The sequence below is a fragment of the Phyllostomus hastatus genome, unplaced genomic scaffold (genome assembly GCF_019186645.2).
Source record: "Phyllostomus hastatus isolate PE091 unplaced genomic scaffold, TTU_PhHast_1.1 phas_contig_1, whole genome shotgun sequence".
NCBI lineage: Eukaryota > Metazoa > Chordata > Mammalia > Chiroptera > Phyllostomidae > Phyllostomus > Phyllostomus hastatus.
Genome location: NW_025333498.1, coordinates 21,599,858 through 21,621,458, shown reverse-complemented (window position 1 = coordinate 21,621,458; position 21,601 = coordinate 21,599,858). Strand labels below are relative to the sequence as shown.

General features: G+C 37.5%; 1 protein-coding gene across 2 annotated transcripts in view; it reads left to right on the top strand.

Annotated features, from left to right (window-relative positions):
• Positions 1-21,601, top strand: part of CERS6 (ceramide synthase 6) — a 293,309-nt gene that overhangs the window by 88,495 nt on the left and 183,213 nt on the right. For both annotated transcript variants that reach the window (XM_045846986.1, XM_045846925.1), the window contains exons 2-3: positions 2,143-2,248; positions 18,841-18,971. In XM_045846986.1, the coding sequence (XP_045702942.1) occupies positions 2,143-2,248; positions 18,841-18,971 (237 nt within the window). The remainder of the gene's footprint in view (positions 1-2,142; positions 2,249-18,840; positions 18,972-21,601) is intronic.

Genomic DNA, 21,601 nt, shown 5'->3' with positions numbered 1-21,601 from the left:
TGATGATGGTCATTATTACAGTTTATGGTCCCAATGAGGAGACTTTAAAAAATTATTGTGGCAGTATATCAAACAGGGATGCTTTCGGCAGTAAAGGTGGTGCCATTAATAGCAATGCAAGGACAGCCTGACTGCAAGGGCAAACTGAGACCAGGGGTTACTGTGCATGAGACCCTTGTCTGTTTCTGTTGCCTGTCTTATTTCTGGTCTCTTCTTTTTTGCTTGGTGCTTTAGAATCTGTTGGCTGCACGTGGCTTGGCACAGCGTAGCGGGAGATGAGTAACTGGGTTCCTTGGCCCAGAAAGGCCCAGAGTGGAAATGCTGTGATACAAAAACACGCACATGGCTCCCGTCAGGGAGTTTTACAGAGAGACTCTGTGACATTATGTTTTAACATATGTTAAATGTTTAACATTGTGTTTAAGCACATGGGTTTGTATACACATGCCATTTATATACATATGTAGTTATTATAATTTTTTACATTTGAGGATATTGAGGCTCAGAGAGAGTAATTTCTGCCGTGAGGTTGCCACAGCCAGGTAGTAGCGGAGATGGCTCCCACCTGGCCTTGGACGTTGCTTTAGAACTCTATTTACTGAGCATGACATTTATTTCATAACTTTGGTTGTCAAAATGGAATGTTTCGTGATCAAGAGATATGCCACCTTTACAGTGCTATGGCACTAGTTCTCAAAATGTGGAGAAGAGTTTTTAAAAAGTACTTTGAAGCTTAAAAGTGAAATAGGAGAGAGGTATAAAACATGGTATTGTGTAGGAGATACTAGAAGAACCTTTTTCAATGCTTTTGTAAGGTGCTGGAAAATGAGAGCAAAGTTGAGGAAGTTGCTTTCGAAGAGATTCTGTAGAGTGGAATTCTTGACTCTCTTAAATTTCTGCTTTGTTTATCATCTATAACCTCATCAACAATTGTTATGAAACACTTCATTTAAGATTTGCTTGTGATCTGTTTTGCACATTTATCCCTTGTTGCCCTTGGCCAACATTAAATTCACCTTACTGATACTTTTGTATTACATTACATTATTAAATTATTTTGTATTAGTAGAATGTGTTAAATGCCACTACCAAAAGGAACAATTACAGAGCCTTATTTCTTGAACATTTAGTACAAAACAGCCCTTAAATTTGTAAATACTTTCTCTTTTCATTTTTTTAAAAGATTTTACTCACTTATTTTTGAGAGATGAGGAGGGAAGGAGAAAGAGATGGGGAGAAACATCCATTGGTTGCCTTTTTGTGCATGCCCTGACTGGGGACTGAACCCACAGCACAGGCATGTGTGCTGCCTGGGAATCAAATCCACGACCTTTTGCTTTGTAGGACAATGCCCAACCAACTGAGCCACACTGGCCAGGGCAATCAGTACCATTTCTTTTTAAAAAGGTTTTAGGCACATGTCACCGGCCTTTGGGGCCCCATGCCCTGTGCCTATACTTCTTTCATACCTTACACAGCAAACATGAAGCTGAGGCTTCCCGTTCTTGACATAGTCACCTGCTGCTGGTGCTCGTAATCATTTCAGACTTCTCAGCTTGACTGGGACATCATGCTGTTTGACACCCTTCATTACTCCTTATGAGAAAGATGCAAATAACCATAAAGCAGAAAATATTAAGAAGCCATAAAGAGTTGGAACTGAATATAGAATGCTTTGATTACAGAAACAAAGACAGTCAGTCTATTTTATGACTAGGATGATCAAAAGCACACCCTCTGCATGTGTAATCACATGCTTAGTAAACACTGTCTCGTAGGGAAAGTATAACATTGACTAGTGCTACGCAGGTGTCAGTAGGAAAGCTATAAATGATACCATTCCAAAAGTCATGATTTGTTTTGCTGGTTATATCTCACACACTGATGTTTGTCATTTAATTGTCTGTTCAGTCTCATTAGAACTTGAGGGTCAAGAGTTTTAACTGTTTTAAAAGGGTTTTCTCCTGCTCCTTCTGTGGGACTGAAGGAGAGAAAAACTATTAAATCAGTTGTGCATTTACCAGTGTGAGTGCTGGCGATGTCCATCCAATAAAATTGTATTTTGGAGGCAAATTGAGTAACGTGTAACAGGTGACCTTAAGGACAGCTATAGAAAGAATAACTTAGGACTTTTTTTTTTAGGTTTGTGGCCAAACCATGTGCGATAGCCCTCAACATTCAGGTCAACGGACCACAGATTGCCCAGCCAAATGCCATCCTGGAAAAGGTCTTCACTGCGATTACAAAGGTATGATTTTCCTTTCCTGGGATGTGACTTGTCATGACCACAATTAGCAATCTGAACTCATTCGATACCTTCTCACCTGGGTGTGGGAACTAACTTTCGAGTACCCCATCCTGCAAAGTGTGCCCTTGGAGGGTGCAGGCACTGTGACTAGACCAAAATAAGTAGAAGCTGGATAAATGTGGGCTTGTTCAAAACCTGTTTGTTTACTCTCAAATTCAGAGAAGAAGCTTGTCTGTGGGAACAGTGTAAATTAGTGATTAGTCTAACCCTGTGCCTCTTTTAATCTCGTGTGACATGAAACAGTATGTCTAACAGTCAGGTGGGACATTGCGGAGGCCACTGAGTGGAACAGAGGGATGTAATTAAGGTGTATGCATAAAAAGTGCGCGTTTGCTTATAGCATCGTTTGTGCTCTAGCGGTTGTGGTACTTACGCGACTGTGAACCAAGAGGAATATTTGAAGGCAAAAATGGTTGCAACATGAAGGGAAGAAGGACAAGGGTGTGGAAAGTTAAGAGTTGTAGATTCACTGTGGAGAAAATAGAAGAAGAGACTGTCCCTCCGGTGAGAGTTAAAGTCCAAACCAGGCATGGGAAGAGGAAAGCAGGGGAGGGAGAAGAGATAGGGAGAGGTTGCCCCCCGCCCATACCTCCCTAGGAACAAAGAGGGGAGGAGAAATTTCTGACTGAATTTAGGAACCTTCAATCAAAAGCCACAAGAAACTAAAGCAAATCACAGCATCCCAATATCTTATTCTTGCTCTTATCTATCTCTCTGATCTTACTCTTGCATGGACAAAATGTAGAAAAAACAGAAGTGTATTGTTTTGTGAGAAGTACTGTGAGAAGTATCCTGTGTTTGTATAGTAAATGGTTAATTTGTGTGTTTGCATAGCACATGGTTCCCTCTTTCAATTTCCTGGGAGAATTATTCAGGCTTTTAAGATATGATTTGACACTGTTAAGCAAATTTTATTCTTTTTTTGATATCAGCATTGCTTACCATTTGTATTTCTCTTGTCTTAATACTATTAATTCAGATATTTGAACATTATTGTTTATTTTATGGTCTTTGTTTCTGCCAAGATTCTCTACGATTTTTATATGCTTTTAAATATGATATTTTTTCCTGGAAAAGAAAAAGCACCAGGTGTTTTTTTTAATTGTTGTTTTTTTTTTGGTTTGTTTGTTTGTTTGTTTTTACATTTCTGCTAGGAAGAAGAGAAGAATGAATGGAATTTTAGGAAAATCTCTTTGGTAGTTTTAGATTGCCAGGTTATAACTTTAAGGGACACTTATTTTATGGTTTTTAACGGAAGAAAAGTATTATTAAGAAAAAAACTTGCATTTTCACTTACCATATCAATTTACTGCAGTAAAACACGTTTCCACTCCTAAAGTTGCTGTTGTGGAGGAAGTTATCTGGTTCACTTCTTAAGGTGATTACAACATATTTTTATTTTCCTTACGAACTGACGTAAATGTATAATAAATTGAGTTTTCTACCCAAATGGTCTGCTTCCCTTTAGAAATCCTGTAGTGGCCATTTTATTTCCCTTGGCTTGGGTTCATTATGGTTACTGGGGAAATTCCCTCTGTAAGGAATGAAAGGATTTTGTAGTCAGGTTAACAGCTCTGGAGCATACTTGTTTGTAGTTCATTTTAATGATCATATTCTCTTAGCTTCCAAGGTGATTCTTTTGGAAGTTTTTACATGATTAAAGCAGAAGCCTCATGTTTTAAATATAAATGCAGCAAAAGTTGTAACTGTTTGTCCTGGAACTCTTTGTAGTTCTCCAGTGTTATTTGTGATATGAGCAAGTAGTGTGTTGTCTGGAATAGAAGTAGTAGGACTTGGAGAGTTGGAATGTGCGTATGTGTACATGCATGTGTACACATGTGTATATGTGTGTTTGAGTGGTTATTTAACATCCTGCCCTTGACCGTGGTCCCAGGTCAAGGATATGTACAGGGGTGGACAAATGCAGGTTTCAAGTTCTTCACATGGAAAAATACATGCAGGTAATGATTAGTAGAATAGCTTTATTAACTCAAAAGAATGTCACAGGTACAGCGAACTTAGGTACAATCTTGTAAGTGTTCAAATTACTGGCCTTCATTACAAAATAATAAGAATAATAAAATAAATATAAATAAACTATACAGTGATTAATAAATAAATAATAATACAAGAATAAACTGTGTGTTTCATTTACTGTAAATCTACCTTTGCCTGCCCCTGTGTGCGTGTGTGTGTCTATATACTTTTGGGATCTTCCTGCCATGTCCAACATCCTCACTTTTCTAATCAAATCAATTTTTGAGCCATTGAGGATAGACTATATGTCAGCCATGAAACCAGGTTGAATGATGCAAACAAATCATATCACAGTCTACTTTTGGCATGTTATTCTGTTTTAATTTAACGTCCTATGGTTTATTCTCTCTCATTTACCCCTTATTTCTGTCCTTATTTTTCCTTTTTATTCCTTTTTCCCTTTTTAGTGCTGGTTATGATTACTAAAATTAACCTAGGTATTTCTGGTATAAAATTGTCTCTGTAAGTCAGCATTCTTCATTTATTTTCATGGAGATATTTAAAAAGGAAAAAAAATCCTACCAAGTACAATTAAAAAACACAATACTAAAAATATACACACACAAAGAAGGAAAATCTCCCAATCTTTATTTTTGGCAAACTAGGAGATAACATATCTTTAGATTTCAAAATACACATAAAAGCTGAGAAACAGCAGCTGGGGTTGAGCAGACGCCAAGTAGCAGGAAGTGAAAAGCATGAAGTGTGGATGGAGGGCCCAGTGGGGGTAGATTTCAGGAAAGCCAGCAGAAAATACAGCCCTTGAAGGTAAGACAAAGCTCTCTCCACAGTGTTTGCACCACTAGGCACAGGAACTGGGGAGCAGGGCTGGCAGATGTCATGTGGACTCCCTTCAATTCAGGGAGGTGGAAGAAGTGCACAGAAAGCCACATGGATGGCACTTTTTCAGGAGTTAGTCTACCTTGGTGGCAACTAAACTGCGACAGCATTCTCTCTGGTCCTCACACTACCAGGAGCTAGTCAAGAAAATCCATATCCCTCAGCGATGAGTAATGAAGAAGGAATGAAGAAGGAATGAAGAAGGAATGAAGGAATGAAGAAGGAATGAAGGAAAAATGAAGGAATGAAGAAGGAATGAAGGAATGAAGAAGGAATGAGGAAGGAATGAAGAAGGAATGAAGGAAAAATGAAGGAATGAAGAAGGAATGAGGAAGGAATGAGGAAGGAATGCACATAGCACAAAAGACAAGGGGAAGAATGTGTAGCAGTGCTTATGAACCAAGAATTGTTGCTAGAAAAATGAGGCCCAGGGCACATGAAAATTGTGATAAAATATTTTACCCTAAATTGTAAAAGATAAGCAGTAACTCTTTGAAGGGAGACCACAAAGAAGAAATGCAGCACCTAAAGCAAAAAATGGTTGGTCCAAGAAAGAGATACAGTGTGAGATTGTAGGTTCCAAAAAAGTACCAAAACTATCACAGAAATGAAGTAAAATTGGAGGAACACAGGGAATGCTAGACACTGCAGAAAATTCAACAAGAAACATAGGGGATAGAAATAATAAAACTGATTTAAATGAAATCAGTAAAAACAGCCAAAAATAATTAGATGTATAGACCAAGTAGATACTATATCTGCATAATTGAATCCCTCAAGAAAAAGTAAAGTAGAATAAATATTGAAAGATAATAATTCAAGAAAACTATCCTAAAATAAGAATTATTTTAATATGTTAACGAAAATGTCTTAAAAATTGACCCAAGAAGGTTAACACCAAGACTTACATTATTAAAATTATTATACTTGAAAAATAAAAGAATAATTCTTTGATCAGCCAAACAAAAAAATCACATCACTTTAGGGAAAAATATCAGCATGACTTTAATCCTCTCTATAGTAATATTCAACAGAACAGCATTTTAAATATTTTCAAGGAAAACGTGAACTAAGCATTTTAAATTTAGGTTAATTGTTCAAACTGTGTGAAAGTGAAACACAGATTTGAACATGCAAAAATTGGGGGGAATTGTTCCCATGAGTCTTTTTTGAAGAAACTATTATCATTAATTGCAGCCGACCAATAGATGACTGGGAATGTTAGTTTAGAATACATTTCAACTTTAGAGCGAAGAAATTTGAGGATTAGGACAACAGAACAGGCAGGACAGGATGTAAACGTTGCTTGCTCTCACGATGTAGAAATGAAACAACCGTAATTGAGAGGGGAAAGGAAAAGAAGGTGGGAGGCGGAATAAACTCACTGATGGCCTACTCTCAGTAGCTGGGAGTCAAAGCCCATCAGTTCCAGCAGCCAAATGAAGTCATAGAAGTACAAGCATATTTAACAATAAACTGTAAGAGAGATGAAATTATTGACTAATGTGGGTGGGGGAGGAGAGGAAATATACTAGTTTTAAATATTGCTCATATGAAATTATTATTAACTGGAAACAAATAGAGGAGTATTATGAGCATATGGATAATCATTAGAACAATATTACCCATAAAAAGGAGGGGAAATAAAGCAAACCATATTTGGTTTGTTAACATTTTAAAAATGTAACTGTCAAAACAGAAAGTATACCATAATTGAAGGAACTATAAGTAAACTTATCAATTATATCAATACATGTAAATGGTTTGACTCATCTAATAAAAGTAATTCATGTTTGGGTCACAGAGCTTAAAAGAGATAGCTTGAGATAAAGTAATTACAAATAGTGAAAATAAGAGTATGAGTAAAGGTATATAGGCAGATATAAATAATAGAAAGGAGGGTTTTTATTTTTATATAAAAGTGGAATTAAGGCCAGGAAGAATTAAATGAAATGAAGTGTTAGCTTTTTATTGCTAGAAAATACTATCCAAAATGAAGATAAAATAGTTACAAATATACATGCATTGAAGACCAGTGTATCCATATACTCACAAAAAGGAATGAAAAAAACAATTTAATAGCCAAAAATTTTAATTTACCTTTGGGTTATTGGAGATCAAATGAATAAAATATAAAACAGAATATAGAAATTCTAATAAGATATAGTTAATGAGGATGATATAAGAGATAAATTTAGAACCCTCTATTCTAAAATGGACTGTACTTTTTTCAAGAGTCTGTTAAATATCTAAGAAATTTTACCTTTTATTATGCATAAAACTGTAATAAATTTTTAAAATAGGCACAATTTAATAATACTAGAAATCAGAGAGCAGAAAGCTTCTTGCTTTCTCATTCCTAAGTAATGGTACTTCAGAATATTTAGGAAACAGTGATGATGAAAGCACTCCTCACATGTAAGTATTATGCCAAAGCAGTGCTCAGGTGAAAACTCATGAATATATAAAAATAGAGTTAACCACTTACTTAAACATCAGAAAAAGAACCATAAAGTAAGTGACAGAAGCAAAAGGGTTAATAGACAAATGCCGAAATTTAGTTAGCAAAGCTATAGAATGGAAAATTAATCCAAAAGTTCCTTATCTATTTAATTTTTTACAGAAAGTCAGATAATCCCACAAAGGAAAAAACAAAGAGCCCTGGCTGGGTGGCTCAGGTGGTCGGAGTGTCATTCTCTACACCAGGAGTTTGTGGGTCTGACCTCTGGTCAGGGCACACACCTAGGCTACACCATCCCCAGTGGGGGCGCATACGGGAGGCCTCCAATCACTGTTTCTCTCTCACATCGATGTGTTTTTCTCTCTCTCTCTGCACCCTCTCTCACCCCCTCTCCCTTTTTCTCCCCCTTCCTTTCTCTCTAAAATTAAAAAAAAAATCCTCAGCTAAGGATAAAAAAAAATAAATTTGTAATATAATAATTAACATAATACTCAATAATCACAGACATGGAGGAAAATTTTAAAAGGTGTATTTTATTAATATGGAAATTAAAAATAAAAATGGATAAAATGGAAATTATTTTAGGAAAATACAATTTATCAACTATAGTTTGCATGGTTTTGTGTGTGTGTATAAATCAAAGAGCTAAACTGCAAAGTACTACCAGGCTTAGATGCTCTCAGAAGGAAAATCTAACACATTCTTAAAGAGCAGAAAATTCCAATGTTATTTTAAGCTATACCAAAGCATGTAATATTAAGAAAACCACCCAAATTCTTTTATGTAGCAATAAAACATTAATACCAAAGTCTGAAAAAGATTTCACCAAAAAATAAGACTACAGACCATTGTACTTATTAACATTGATGAAAAATCCAAAATAAAAGTAAGCAGACAAAACTTAGCAGTACATTAAAAGAATTATTTATCATCATCAAATAGGATTTATTCTAGAATGCAAGACCTTTCTTTTCTGAATTCAGTATTAAAAATCTAGTTAGCTGGTCAAGTGGCTTAGTTGGTTGGACCATCATCCCATACACCAAAACTTTGTGGGTTCGATTCCCAGTCAAGGTACATCCCTCAGTTGCGGGTTCCATCCCCAGTTGTGGAGTGTATGGGAGCCGATTGACGTTTTTCTCTCACATCAGTGTTTCTCTTTCTTTCTCTCTCTTCCTATATCTCTAAAATCAATAAACTATCCGTGGGTGAGTAGTAAAAAATGTTTATATGCTTTATCATATTAATTCTGGTAATCTAAAGAGAAAATGTTCATGATCATCTCCGTGGATCTTGAAATCTAACATAATTCTGACTCAAATAAAATTATCTAACTAGGGAGAGGTTGTTTCCTTTACATGACAAATACATTTTGTTTTCGAAGGAAGACAAAAGATTAAACAATCTTTAATGAAATTCCTGTAGAAAACTCAGTCACAGGGCAAATACTTAGTTTTCTTTCCCATGTTGTTGAGGATAGAGAAATCCTGATAGTCTTTGGAGAATAAGCAGTAGTTTTGCTGGATGTTGCCAGGACTCAGAAAGAGCATCTATTCACACATTCAAACCAGTAGTTCCTATTGCACATATTAACGGTATTTGCCATCTTGCACCCTGAGTATGTGGTAGCTCAATAAATGAATTACAGAAATCCATGTGGCATGAAACGATTTCAATTTCAACTAACATTCTTTAAAAAAATCACATTGTTATGGGTTTTAATAAATACAGTAAAAGCAGCTGTCATTTTACTAAAATACTGAACGTAGGTCTCGAATTTATTCCATAAGCAATCTCCTTTTCATTTGCTTTCTGTTTTGGGTACATTTGCTCACGTATTTGCTCTATGAAGTGAACTCTTTTGTAGATATCATGTAAAAACTATATTAATTAATATTTGCCTCATTACAGAAGTGATTGGAAGAACTATATCACATAATTAACTAAAAAGTAACTGAGGGGAGGGGTGTATAAAGGGACTAAATGATAATGCAAAAAATATATAGTAAAGATTAAATTTTAAAAAGTAACATAGAAAAATGCTCTGCATTTTGTAAAATAGAGGCTGAAGAAAACCAAAGAAATATCATTTCATATAGAACTCCTACTAAAAATTTTATAAATGTATATGCAGGATACATATTATATTTGCCTCACCAGTAGATTTTCAGCAAGTCTGGTTAGGATAAGGCTATCACTATAGATAAACATCAACAAAAGAATTAATGCATCCACTGGTTTAAAAGATTTTTTGAAAAATAATCATAATTTCAAATTACATTATAATTTAACGACTATACAACTTACAAAGGAAGAAAGGGAACTTCTGGTCAGACAGTGGCATAGGCAGACATGGGTTGCCTCTTTGCACAATCACGTCAAAATTACAACTAGAATATAGAACAACCATTACTCAGAACTGTGAGAAATTGAGCTGAATGGAAGTCTGACAACTACGGAATTAAAGAAACCACATCCAAGCAGACTGGTAGGAGGGATGCAGATGCAAAACAGGCTGGTCCCACACCCACGTGTGGTGGGTGAAAATTCAGGAGGGATATCTTGGGAGCAAAGAGTCCTAGCCCCACACCAGGCCCCCCAGTCCAGGGTTCCAGTGCCAGGAAGATAAGTCCCCACAACTTCTGGCTACAAAAACCAGCAGAGATTGAGTCAATGGAAGAAACTGATGGAGCCACAGCAGTTCCTCTTAAAGAACTCACACACAGACTCTTCTACGCAGACTCACTCCCTCTGAGCTCCAGCAGTGGGGTAGCAGCTTGAAAGGCACCAGCAGCATACAAAAAGAAACTGAAGTGTCTGGCATCAAGGTGAGCAAAGGCCATTATCCCTTTTCTAAACCCTGCGCCAACAGAGCCAATGAGCTGGCAAGCTGGTGACATATTTGAGACTCCATCAAACTGGCTAACATTATTTCACCTGCCTTGGAGATGCCCAGAGACTTGCCCCACCCAACTTATGGGCCCACCCAAGATGCTTTTCCATATGCATGGCTGGTCTTGATTATGGTGCACAACTTCCTAAATCCTCTCAAACAAGCAACAGCTGGCTTCAGTGAGCCCCAGGCCCGGCACAACCAGCCACCAGCCTAGATTCATAGCTTGGCTTTGCCTGGGAATCTCTAAGCCCAGTGTAAGTAGCAGCTATCTCAGATTCCTTTATAGCTCAGGCAGGGTGGTCCCAGGCAAAACACAGATGGGAGCTGATCTTGGCCTGCAATGCCCAGGAAACCCCAGGGCCAGTGCACCCAGTGGATCACTTTGGAGCTGTATAGCCCCTGCACAACTAATCGTCCATGGAGGGCAGAGGTCGGTGGTCAGTGGTCACAGCCAGTCCTTGCAGCTGAGTGGCCTGGTAAATCTCTTTCATTGATCTGCCAACAGCAACAAAGGCTCAACTACAAGAGGAGGGTGTACTCAGCCCACACGAAGGAAGAACCTCAAGAACCCAGCATGGTTGATAGGGGAGTCTGTACCACTGAACTCTACAGGACACCTACTACATTAGGCCACACTATAAAGGTACAGAATTAAAGCAGCTGTACCTAATACATAGCAATAAACACAGGGAGGCTGCCAAAATGAGGAGAAAAAGAAAAATGCCCAGATGAAGGAACAGATCAAAACTCCAGAAAAAGAGCTAAACAAAATAGAGATAAGCAATCTACCAGATACAGAGTTCAACACACTGGTTAGAAAGATGCTTAAGGAACTTAAGGAGGACCTCAACAGCATAAAAAAAGATCCAGTAGAAACGAAAGATGCACTAACTGAAATAAAGAACAATTTACAGGGAAACAACAGTAAAGTGGATGAAGATGAGAATCAAATCAATGATATGGAACATAAGGAAGCAAAAAAACAATCAGAGCAAGAAGAAGAAAGAATCCAAAAAAATGAAGATAGTAAAGCAGCTTCTGGGACAACTTCAAGAGGTCCAACATTTGTATCATAGGGGTACCAGAAGGAAAAGGGAAAAACCAAGAAATTGGAAATTTATTTGAAAGAATAATAAAAGAAAATTTCCCTAATTTCGTGAAGAACATAAACACGCAAGCTCAAGAATTACAGGGAGTCTCAAACAAGATGGATGCAAAGAGGCCCATTCCAAAACACATCATAATTAAAATGCCAAGGGTTAAAGATAAAGAGAGAATCTTAAAAGCAGCAAGAGAACAGAAGTTAGTTACCTACAGGGAGGTTCCCATAAGACTGATTGTCAACCAATTTTTCAAAAGATACCTTGCAGGCTAGAAGGGATTGGCAAGAAATATTCAAAGTCATGAAAAGCAGCTACCTACAGCCAAGATTACTCTACCCAGCAAAGCTATCATTTAGAATCTAAGAGCAGATAAAGAGCTTCCCAGACAAGAAAAAACTAAAGGACTTCATCATCACCAAACCATTATTATGTGAAATGTTAAAGGGACTTATTTAAGGAAAAGAAGAAAACCAAAACTATGAATAAAATGTCAGTAAATACATACCTATCAACAATTGAATCTAAAAGACAAACTAAGCAAACAAGAACAGAGACAGAATCATGGATACAGAGAATGTTTTGATGGTTGTCAGATGGGAGGGGAGTGTGGGGGAATGGGCAAAGAGGTGAGGGGATTTAGAAGTACAAATAGGTAGTTACATAATAGCCATGGGGATGTAGAGTACAGTGTAGGAAACAGAGTAGCTAAAGAACGTATACACATGACCCATGGAAGTGAACAGTGGTGGGGGGTTTGCCTGAGGGAGTGAGGGGAAGGCAAAGGAGGAAAAATCAGGACAACTATAATAGCATAATCAATAAAATACAATTAAAAATAAATAAATAAAAGGACAGTAGAAAATAAAAAGGAAGAAACATTCCTTTTCTTTAAGCCTCCTTTGGAAATTAAGAATATCCACCAGTCCTCAGGTGTGAAATAGTTGTCTCAATGATAACACTTGGCCACAATTCAAAAAAGAAGTATTTAGACCTTTCTGGAAAAGTACCACATAATGAAAAAAAAAAAAGATGACAAACAACCTCTAGAGCATTCTTTGGTATACAAAGTCAGTAGATAATGATTATCCATAATGTTGGCAGTTTTCTCATTAAGCAAGAAGCCAGATCTGGGCCTGATATACAAATGTATTTATCATTATTTTTTAAAATTATTTTTATTGAATTGTTTTTCATTACCATTGAACCCCCTTATACCCTCTTCCACCTCCACCCACCCCTCTCTCGCGCAGTCAACACACTGTTGTCCATGTCCATGAGCCCTTTTTCTTTTTTGTTTGATCCCTCTACCCACTAACTGCCCCCTCTCCCAGAGCTGTCAGCCTGCTCTCTATCTATGATCTTTTCTGAATTGATCTTAATGATAAATAAATTTGTGTTTGAGGCCCAGATCCGGCCTCTCACTTAATGAAAAACAGGCATTCCCATTGAAGTCTGGAACAGACAGGGATGTTTATAACCACTCTTTTATTTACATTGTGCTAAGTTTTATGTTGCATTAGCAAATAGACACAAGAAAGAAAACAAAGGCATACAAATTAGAAAGAAGCAAATAAGCTATGTCTATGAGAATATTTATTCATTCATTCAAGAAGCATTGATTCCCTACTATATTCTACATACTGGTGAAAAAACATACTAAACATTCTTTTTGTTTATAGAACTAACATTTTAGTAATAGGCTATCATATGACTACATACCAGGAAAATTAATGTGAACAATATTAAATGTTAGCATAAAGTTAGTAGCCATATATACATGCAGACAGTAAGCATTGAAAAATATAAGAAAATTCCTTATTTACCGTAGAAACCAAAAAAGATAACATTCCCAGGAAGAAATGTAACAAAGATATGTAAGGTATGTGAGGAAATTTCAAACACTATTAAAGGACACAAAAAAATAATTTGAATAAAGATGTCAGTTCACTCTACATTAAAATAAGAGCTTGGTATAATATCATTAAAAATACCAACAGACTTTCTTGTTTGACCATTTTTTTTATATTTTGAAACTGGCAAGCTAGTGCTCACTTCAGCAGCACATATACTAAAATTGAAACTAGGCAAGCCAATTCTTAAGTTCATATAGAAAAATAAATAAGGATTTCTGAGTAACCTCACTGCATGTACCTGCACAAACATAATAAAACAATGGAAGAATAGATCCAACTTCTCATGGGAAAAAAAATGAACAATGGTATTGGGCTATCTGGGTAGACATTTGGAAAGAAAGTTAGATTCATATCTCCCTCTGCATACCAGATATATTCCAAATGCAGTAAAGATTGGATGCAAAAAGCAAAATTATAAATGTATTGGAATCATAATTGTAAATGTGGGAGAATGTTGTGGACATTTGAAATAGGGAAGTCTTTTCTAATTATAACCTCAGATTCAGAAGGTATGACAGAAACAATCGATAAATTCAAATGTTTTTTTTCCCATAATAAAGGTGTTTATTCTTGGGGAAAAAAAAACATGCCTGAAAGGATGCTTGAAATATAATAATTGTGGCATGGAAGGCAAAAGATGGCCAAGAATTTCTTGACACCCCTCTTATTTATTTATTTATTTATTTATTTATTATATTTTATGGATTATGCTATTACAGTTATCCCATTTTTTTCCTCTTTATTCACCTTTACCCTGCAACCACCTTCCCACCAGCATTCCCCCACCTTAGTTCATGTCCATAGGTTGTATATATAAGTTGCTTCTCCATTTGCTTCTCCATTTCCCATACTATTCTTAACCTCCCCCTGCCTATTTTGTACCTAGCATTTATGCTTCTTATTCCTGTACCTTTTTTCCCATCTTCCTTTCTACCCTTCCCAGCTGACAACCATGTGATCTCCATGCAATCTCCATTTCTGTGATTCTGTTCCTATTCTAGTTGTTTGCTTAGTTTGTTTTTGTTTTTGTTTTTGTTTTAGCTTCTGTTGTTGATAGTGATGAGTTGGTTGTCATTTTACTGTTCACATTTTTGATCATCTTCTTTTTCTTAGATAAGTTCCTTTATCACTTCATACAGTAAGGGCTTGGTGATGATGAACTCCTTTAACTTGACCTTATCTGGGGAGCACTTTATCTGCCCTTCCATTCTAAATGATAGCTTTACTGGATAGAATAATCTTCGCTATAAATCCTTACTTTTCATGACTTTGAATACTTCTTTCCAGCCCCTTCCTGCCTGTAAGCTTTCTTTTGAGAAGTTAGCTGACAGTCTTATGGGAATTCCTTTGTAGATAACTCTCTTCTTTTCTTTTGCTACTTTTAAGATTCTGTCATTTTTTAAAAAAGATTTTATTTATTTTTAGACAGAGGGGAAGGGAGGGAAAAAGAGAGAAGCATCAATGTGTGGTTGCCTTTTGCATACCCCCTCCTGGGGACCTGGGCTGGAACCCAGGCATGTGCCCTGATTGGAAATCGAACAGATGACCCTTTGGTTTGCAGGCTGGCACTGAACCACACCAGCCAGGGCTCTCTCCTTATCTTTAATCTTGAGTAATGTAATTATGATGTACCTTGGTGTGTGCTTCCTTGGTTCCAACTTCTTTGGGACTGTCTGAGCTTGGTGAGGATGAGCTCCTTTAACTTGATCTTATCTGGGAAGCACTTTATCTGCCCTTCCATTCTAAATGATAGCTTCCTGAACTTCCTGGAAGTCTATTTCCTTTGCCATATTAGGAAAGTTATCCTTCATTATTTTTTCAAATAAGTTTTTAATTTCTTGCTCTTCCTCTTTTCCTTCTGTCAGCCCTATGATATAGATGTTGGAATGTTTAAAGTTACTCTGGAGGTTCCTAAGCCTCTCCTCATTTTTTGAATTCTTGTTTCTTCATCCTGTTTTGGTTGAATGTTTATTTCTCCCTTTTGCTACAAATTGTTGATTTGAGTCCCAGTTTCCTTCCTGTCTCCATTCATTCCCTGTACATTTTTCTTTATTTCACTTTGCATAGCTTTCACTTCTTTCTCTCTTTTGTGACCATACTCAACCATTTCTGTGAGCATCCTAATTACCAGTGTTTTGAACTCTGCTTCTGATAGGTTGGCTATCTCTTCATTTCTTAGTTCTATTTTTGGAGCTTTGATCTGTTCTTTCATTTGGGCCATATTTCTTTATCTGGGCATGCATGTTTATATAGTAAGTGGCAGAGCCTTAGGTATTAGCCAGGGGAGGCCACCCACTTCACTGCATTTGGTGCTATGTGTGGGGGAGGGGTACAAGAGGGAACAATGCCACTTGTTCAGCTCTCTGCCTTTCAGTCGCTTTCCCTGCTACCCACAAGCAAATTGGGCCCTTCTGGCACTCATTCCAAGGTGGGTGGGTTTTGTGTACATTCTAGGACCCTGTGGGTTTCTCCAGTGAACTCTCCTATAAGGCTGGGAGTTTCTCCCACAGCCGCAATCCCCGCAATCCCTGCTGGTTTTTACAGCCAGAGGTTTTGAGGCTTTATTTCCCTGCACTGGAACCCTGGGTTGCACGGTTGTCTTGCTCCCTAGTTGTTCCTCCTGGTTTATCCTCACACAAATGTCGGGCCACAGCCACTTCCCCATCCCCAGTCCTCCAGCTGCTGCCTTGCCACGAGTCCTCTCTACCTTGGCTGCCCGTCTCCACCCCTCCTACTTGTCTGGATGAGTGTTTTTTCTTTAACTCCTTGCTTGTGGGACTTTCACAAGCAAGAAGTTTGATTTTCTGGCTGTTCTGGTTATTTTTTGTTTTTTTTAATTTGTTGTTGTCCTTCTTTTGGTTGTGCGAGGAGGCAAAGTATATCTACCTATACCACCGTCTTGCTCAGAAGTTACCAAATATGTTTTTTAAAAAAATTTCTGCAAGAAAAAACACCGTACGTTAAGTGTAAAACACAGATGGCACATTGGTACAAAGTATGCAGCTGGTGGTACATACAAAGGTTTAATTGGGGAAATTAAAGAATAATTAAAGAAATCCTACTCATCAATAAAGAAAATATGTACAGATCAAGAAAAGAAATGGACAGTAGATTGAAAAGACTTCGTAAAAATGAAATAGAGATGCTTTTTAAAACACATAAAAATGTGTTTCTTTTAAGAAGAGGAATCAAATTTTAAATTATACAGAGATACTGCTTTTTATATATTAGATGAATAAAACTGAAGCGTGATAATATACTCTGTTGATGAGACTTTGGGAAATGAGCACTCTTGTTTGTGTGAGTGTTTGTTGCTGAAATTATTAATAAGGAATATCTTTTAATATCTAAATACATTGCAAATGCATAGACCCTTTGATCTGCAGTGTTAACTTCCAGGAATTGATATCCATGTATAAAATGGTCTGTATAAAATGACCCATGACATGGTTATTTATTGCAGCATTGTTTATACTAGCGGAAGTCTGGGAGCTAACTCAATGTCCATTCATAGTGGGGGGATAAGTAAATTATGGCATATTCTTATAGCTTTACAAAAGAAGGATGGCATTCTTCAGTTTGATGATGAAAATATTCCAAGACACATTGTAAAGTGAAAACTCCAAAGTTCAAGGATGATATTTGTGGTATGCAACCATTTATGTGACACTGGGGGTTATAAGAATACATGTTCAAATCTGCTTACAGTAGCAGAAAATAACTCGGGAAAGAATCTGATTTAATAACTGGTTACTTGGTAAGAAGAAGAAAGTAGGAACTGAGAGAGTAGGAACAAATTAGCAAGGTGGAATGTTGGATAATTTTCCATTTGTGAACCATGTGAATGTTTTATCTGGTCAATATACTTAGAAAATAAATTGAAATGAAAAATGAATTCCTCTAGGAAACTGATATATCCAAGGTATATTGTAGACTGTAAATTTTCTTTCTCCCACATTTTTTCATTGAGAGACATGAAAGGAGAGTGTAGATGGTGTCATGACTACTAATAAAAACACCTCAAAATACATGCCTTACTGAAAGTTGGCAAATAGCTTTTACAGACAGAAGCTCAGCACATTTTACGGCCCTAGTCATAACATGAAGGCCGTTGGCTATGTTTCCTGGGCATCTGACACCTTGAATTGATTGAGATGCTTTAAAAGGTGTCATGTGAAATTCTACCTTTATAACTTGAAAGCTGAAAGCTGGTTAGCCTGCCTTCCTCATTTTGGGTTATTTCCTCTGGTCATTAACATCTCCTTAATATAAAAGCAAAGGTAGAATAGATAAAGAATAGACCAGACTTGGTTTAGTTGTGTTTTGTGTCAGTTCACCTTCACATAATTTTTGGCAGGGTGTCCTTTGAGATATTGAAGACGGGGAGAACTAACATTTGCTGAATTTTACATACATTTAAAAAATTTGGTCCTCACCACCATCCCACTTAGGTGGGTAATAACCTTTATTTTAAATAGGTGAGAAAACCAAGGCTAAGAGGGGTAGCTCCCTGGAGCGAGAAATTAAACCTATGCCTGTCATCCCCTGACGTAACAGAACTTTGTGAGAGACGGAACAGTTATCATCACGTGGCAAGCATAAATTGTGCCACTTTCCACTTTACCGAGTTTATGTCTTCAAGTAGTGCAGAGTCCTTGTAAAAGGTTTGATGGGGATCTGGTCAAAAGCGATGACCAGGAAAAGGAATAGAAGAGGAAAGTATGAGGAACAGAGGGAGAGGGGATAGAGAAGAAGAAGAAAGAGAAAATATATTTTGTAGTGGAATTGGTACCTTAGGTTAAGGTGACGTATTTTGGGATTATTTCAAGCTTTTTGTTATACTGGTATGTGATAGTTAGATATAGTGTTTTTTTTTCTCCCTGAGAAAGTAAAATATGGAAATGATGTCTCTGAAAATTCAGCTAAGGTGGCTTTTACCTCTGTGTTGCAGAAAATTTTGTAGATGAACTTCATTTTGAAACTTCTTTCCCTGAAGGCTAATGGAGCTGACTTAGTCATTTGGCTGTTCCATTGAATTGCTGTTGCTGATAAGAAGTGCAAGCATTAGAACAAGATTCATATTTTTCACTGTTGTTTCACAATGAATAACTTTTCTTGCCTAACTGGTTATTTACATTCACATGGCTCATGCAAGGCCTACATCCTCAATGGTAAATATAGAAATCACAGTACAGATAGTAAATATAGAAGAAAAAAAATCTCAAGGGCATATCTGTTTATTGTGAAGATGAAAATTATTTTCCTGGTACCTTATTTCATAGCATCCTGATGAAAAGAGATTGGAGGGCCTGTCCAAACAGCTGGACTGGGATGTTCGCAGCATTCAACGTTGGTTTCGACAAAGACGCAACCAGGAGAAGCCAAGCACACTGAAGAGGTTCTGTGAGAGCATGTAAGTTGCTGTATTTCTTTTTGAAAGAAAAATCTGTGTAGTAACTCACACCATTCCTTGAGGTAAAAAATAAAGGCTTTGTACAGTTCCAACAGCCTCTAAAAAACATGCCATGTGGTGGAAAAATAGTTCACAGCAAACTGGGGGAATAGTTGGTACAAATTTGTGATTTCCACCTTGGATGCAGGAAATGAAGTTGGCTTCTTCATGGAGTTCCTACAAAGTAGGCATATTACAGGGCCTCCACTGGTATTTTCAATCAGACACCTTTGAAAGATAGCATTAAAAGCCATTACATTTATTGTTGGGATTTGAATAGAGCAGACTTGGTCGTGATGTTCTTCCCCCTGATAAACGCTGAGAGACTAGGATATATTATTAGAGGGTCATGCTGATGGCCTATATTCCTGGAGATTTAAGAAATTGCTGTATCATATTCCTGGGTGAGTTTAATAAAGCATTGCTTGAAGGTGGGAGATGGAATGAAAGGCTCTTCTATTTCTGAAATGTGAACTTTATGGTATGTAAATTCTATAGCAATGACACTTAAAAATACTAAAGGACCCACAGAGAACTTTTCTAGCACAGTGATATTTGAAGTAGTGACACCCAATACACTTATCTATAGGAAATTTAGAGACAGGAATATTGGAGCATTGAGCATGTCCCCTTACAAAGGTAAGATTCTGCCTCTTTACTCTGTTTGGTTTTCATCCTCTGGGACACAATTGCACCTTTGTTCTTTCCTTTGGGAGTTGTTTCCTGACACCTGGTCATTTAACAATAATGTTGTCAGTGTAGCTCCCTCTGTTGCAGTTAAAATAACATTTTCAGGTTTAGCTTTCAATTATGCCCAAAACATATTTTAGCAATTGCAATCTAAAGCTTAGAGGGAAACCTACTCTTATAAAAGAATGAGTGAGAGGCAGAAAGATATCATAACTCCTAGGGGTGGATAAATGTGAGGAGCATAAATAGGGTCTTCAGGAGGTCAGACTATTTTATTTATAAAATGTGGAAAACAACCTAGTAGATACAAACTGCAAAGCCCTTCCTATCATTGAAGTTAGTGCCAGTTTATGGAGGAAGTATTTATGCATCTGGGCTCCTTCTCAGAAGCTGGAGTTGCTTCCTTCCTGGGCCTACAACACACGCAAAGGGCCTGGGCTCCATCCTTGACCTGCAGGTCCAAGCAGGGGTGAAGTGGGGTCTCAGCATATGCCCCACGTACTGAAACTCATGGGCCATCTGCTCCAACTCCAACTAACTTCCTTGCTAACTCAGTGCTAGCCCTTTCTCTGCTATACTTGGTCTACACCAGTATGTGTAGGAATCAGTCACCTGGGTTTTGTTAAGTGCAGATTCTGATTCGGTCATTCTGGATGGCAGCCGAGACTGCATTTTTAACCAGTTTCCAGGTCACGCTGCTGGTCCATGGACCACACTTGGAATGGCAAAGTTCAACACTATACCAAAGACTATGTCTTCTCCCTGAACTCACCTGGTCTTGATCTGCATATCACAATCACCAGCATAGTCACACTTACAATTAGTTACAAATATTTCTAAGCGATTACTAGAGGCATGGCAATGTGAAGACACAGTGGGGCGTGAGGTGCGTGCATAAAAGTATTGATTATGATCTCTTCCCTCAGGAAGCTTATTATAATAGTGTCAGGTAAGACTTAATATCTGAATATGTGAGGGTCAATGACAGACATTAAAGATTAACCAGCTATGCATGCTAAACGATTGGTACGCACAGTCAGTACCTGAAGATTAAAGGATACAGATCAGTTGTGGGTTAGAACACACACACGGGTGGCTGGGACCTGAACTGCATCATGATCAGTGACTTTTGACATCTCTGTTGCAGAATGCTGTATTGATGAACTTTGTTCTGAAACTCTTCTTCCTTTCCCTCCCAGTTGCCACTAGATTCTCCTGCCTTTCTGATGGCTTTTGTTTGCATCACTTATTCTGTATTTTCTCTATGGCCTTTCGTGTGCCACTTCTCCAGATTCAGTCTTCACCCTCTTATTTCCCTCATTCTACCCTCCCTCTTTTGTTTAGAGGTTTTTTTCTTCTCACCAACTTCCTCCGAAACCATGGGTCCAGTGCAAATGTTTCTTCTGAGGCATCTCCAACGGGCACCTCTGGTTTGTTCCTACTCCTGACTCTCTTTTGCTCCTATTGTTCATATGTCTCCACTCTGTTCCAGGCTGGAAATAAACCAAGCAGCCTCTGAGATTTATAAGTTCTCTGTAAATCCACTGTGGTGGCTCCAGTCCCAATGGCTCTTGTAGGTCTCATTATTTATCTCATGCTCATAGGTATTTTGTTTGCTCAAAAAATTACATTTTCCTAAAACACTATTATCTCTATGGTCTGCTGCTTTAAGACCTGAAATGATTTCTCTACAACTAGAGGGTCAATATTAGGCTCCTTCTCCTGATAGCTAGAGGCTGACCTTCCTCTGTGAAATATCAGCCACCCAGATGACCCCTTCCTTCTAGAGGGCTGTGTTTTCACTATCCATACTTTGTTCATTCCTGCATCAGTTTGTGCTGTGTTCCTGATCTGGAATGCCTACATTCCTCTGCCCTGCCCATTTATCCCACATCCATTCT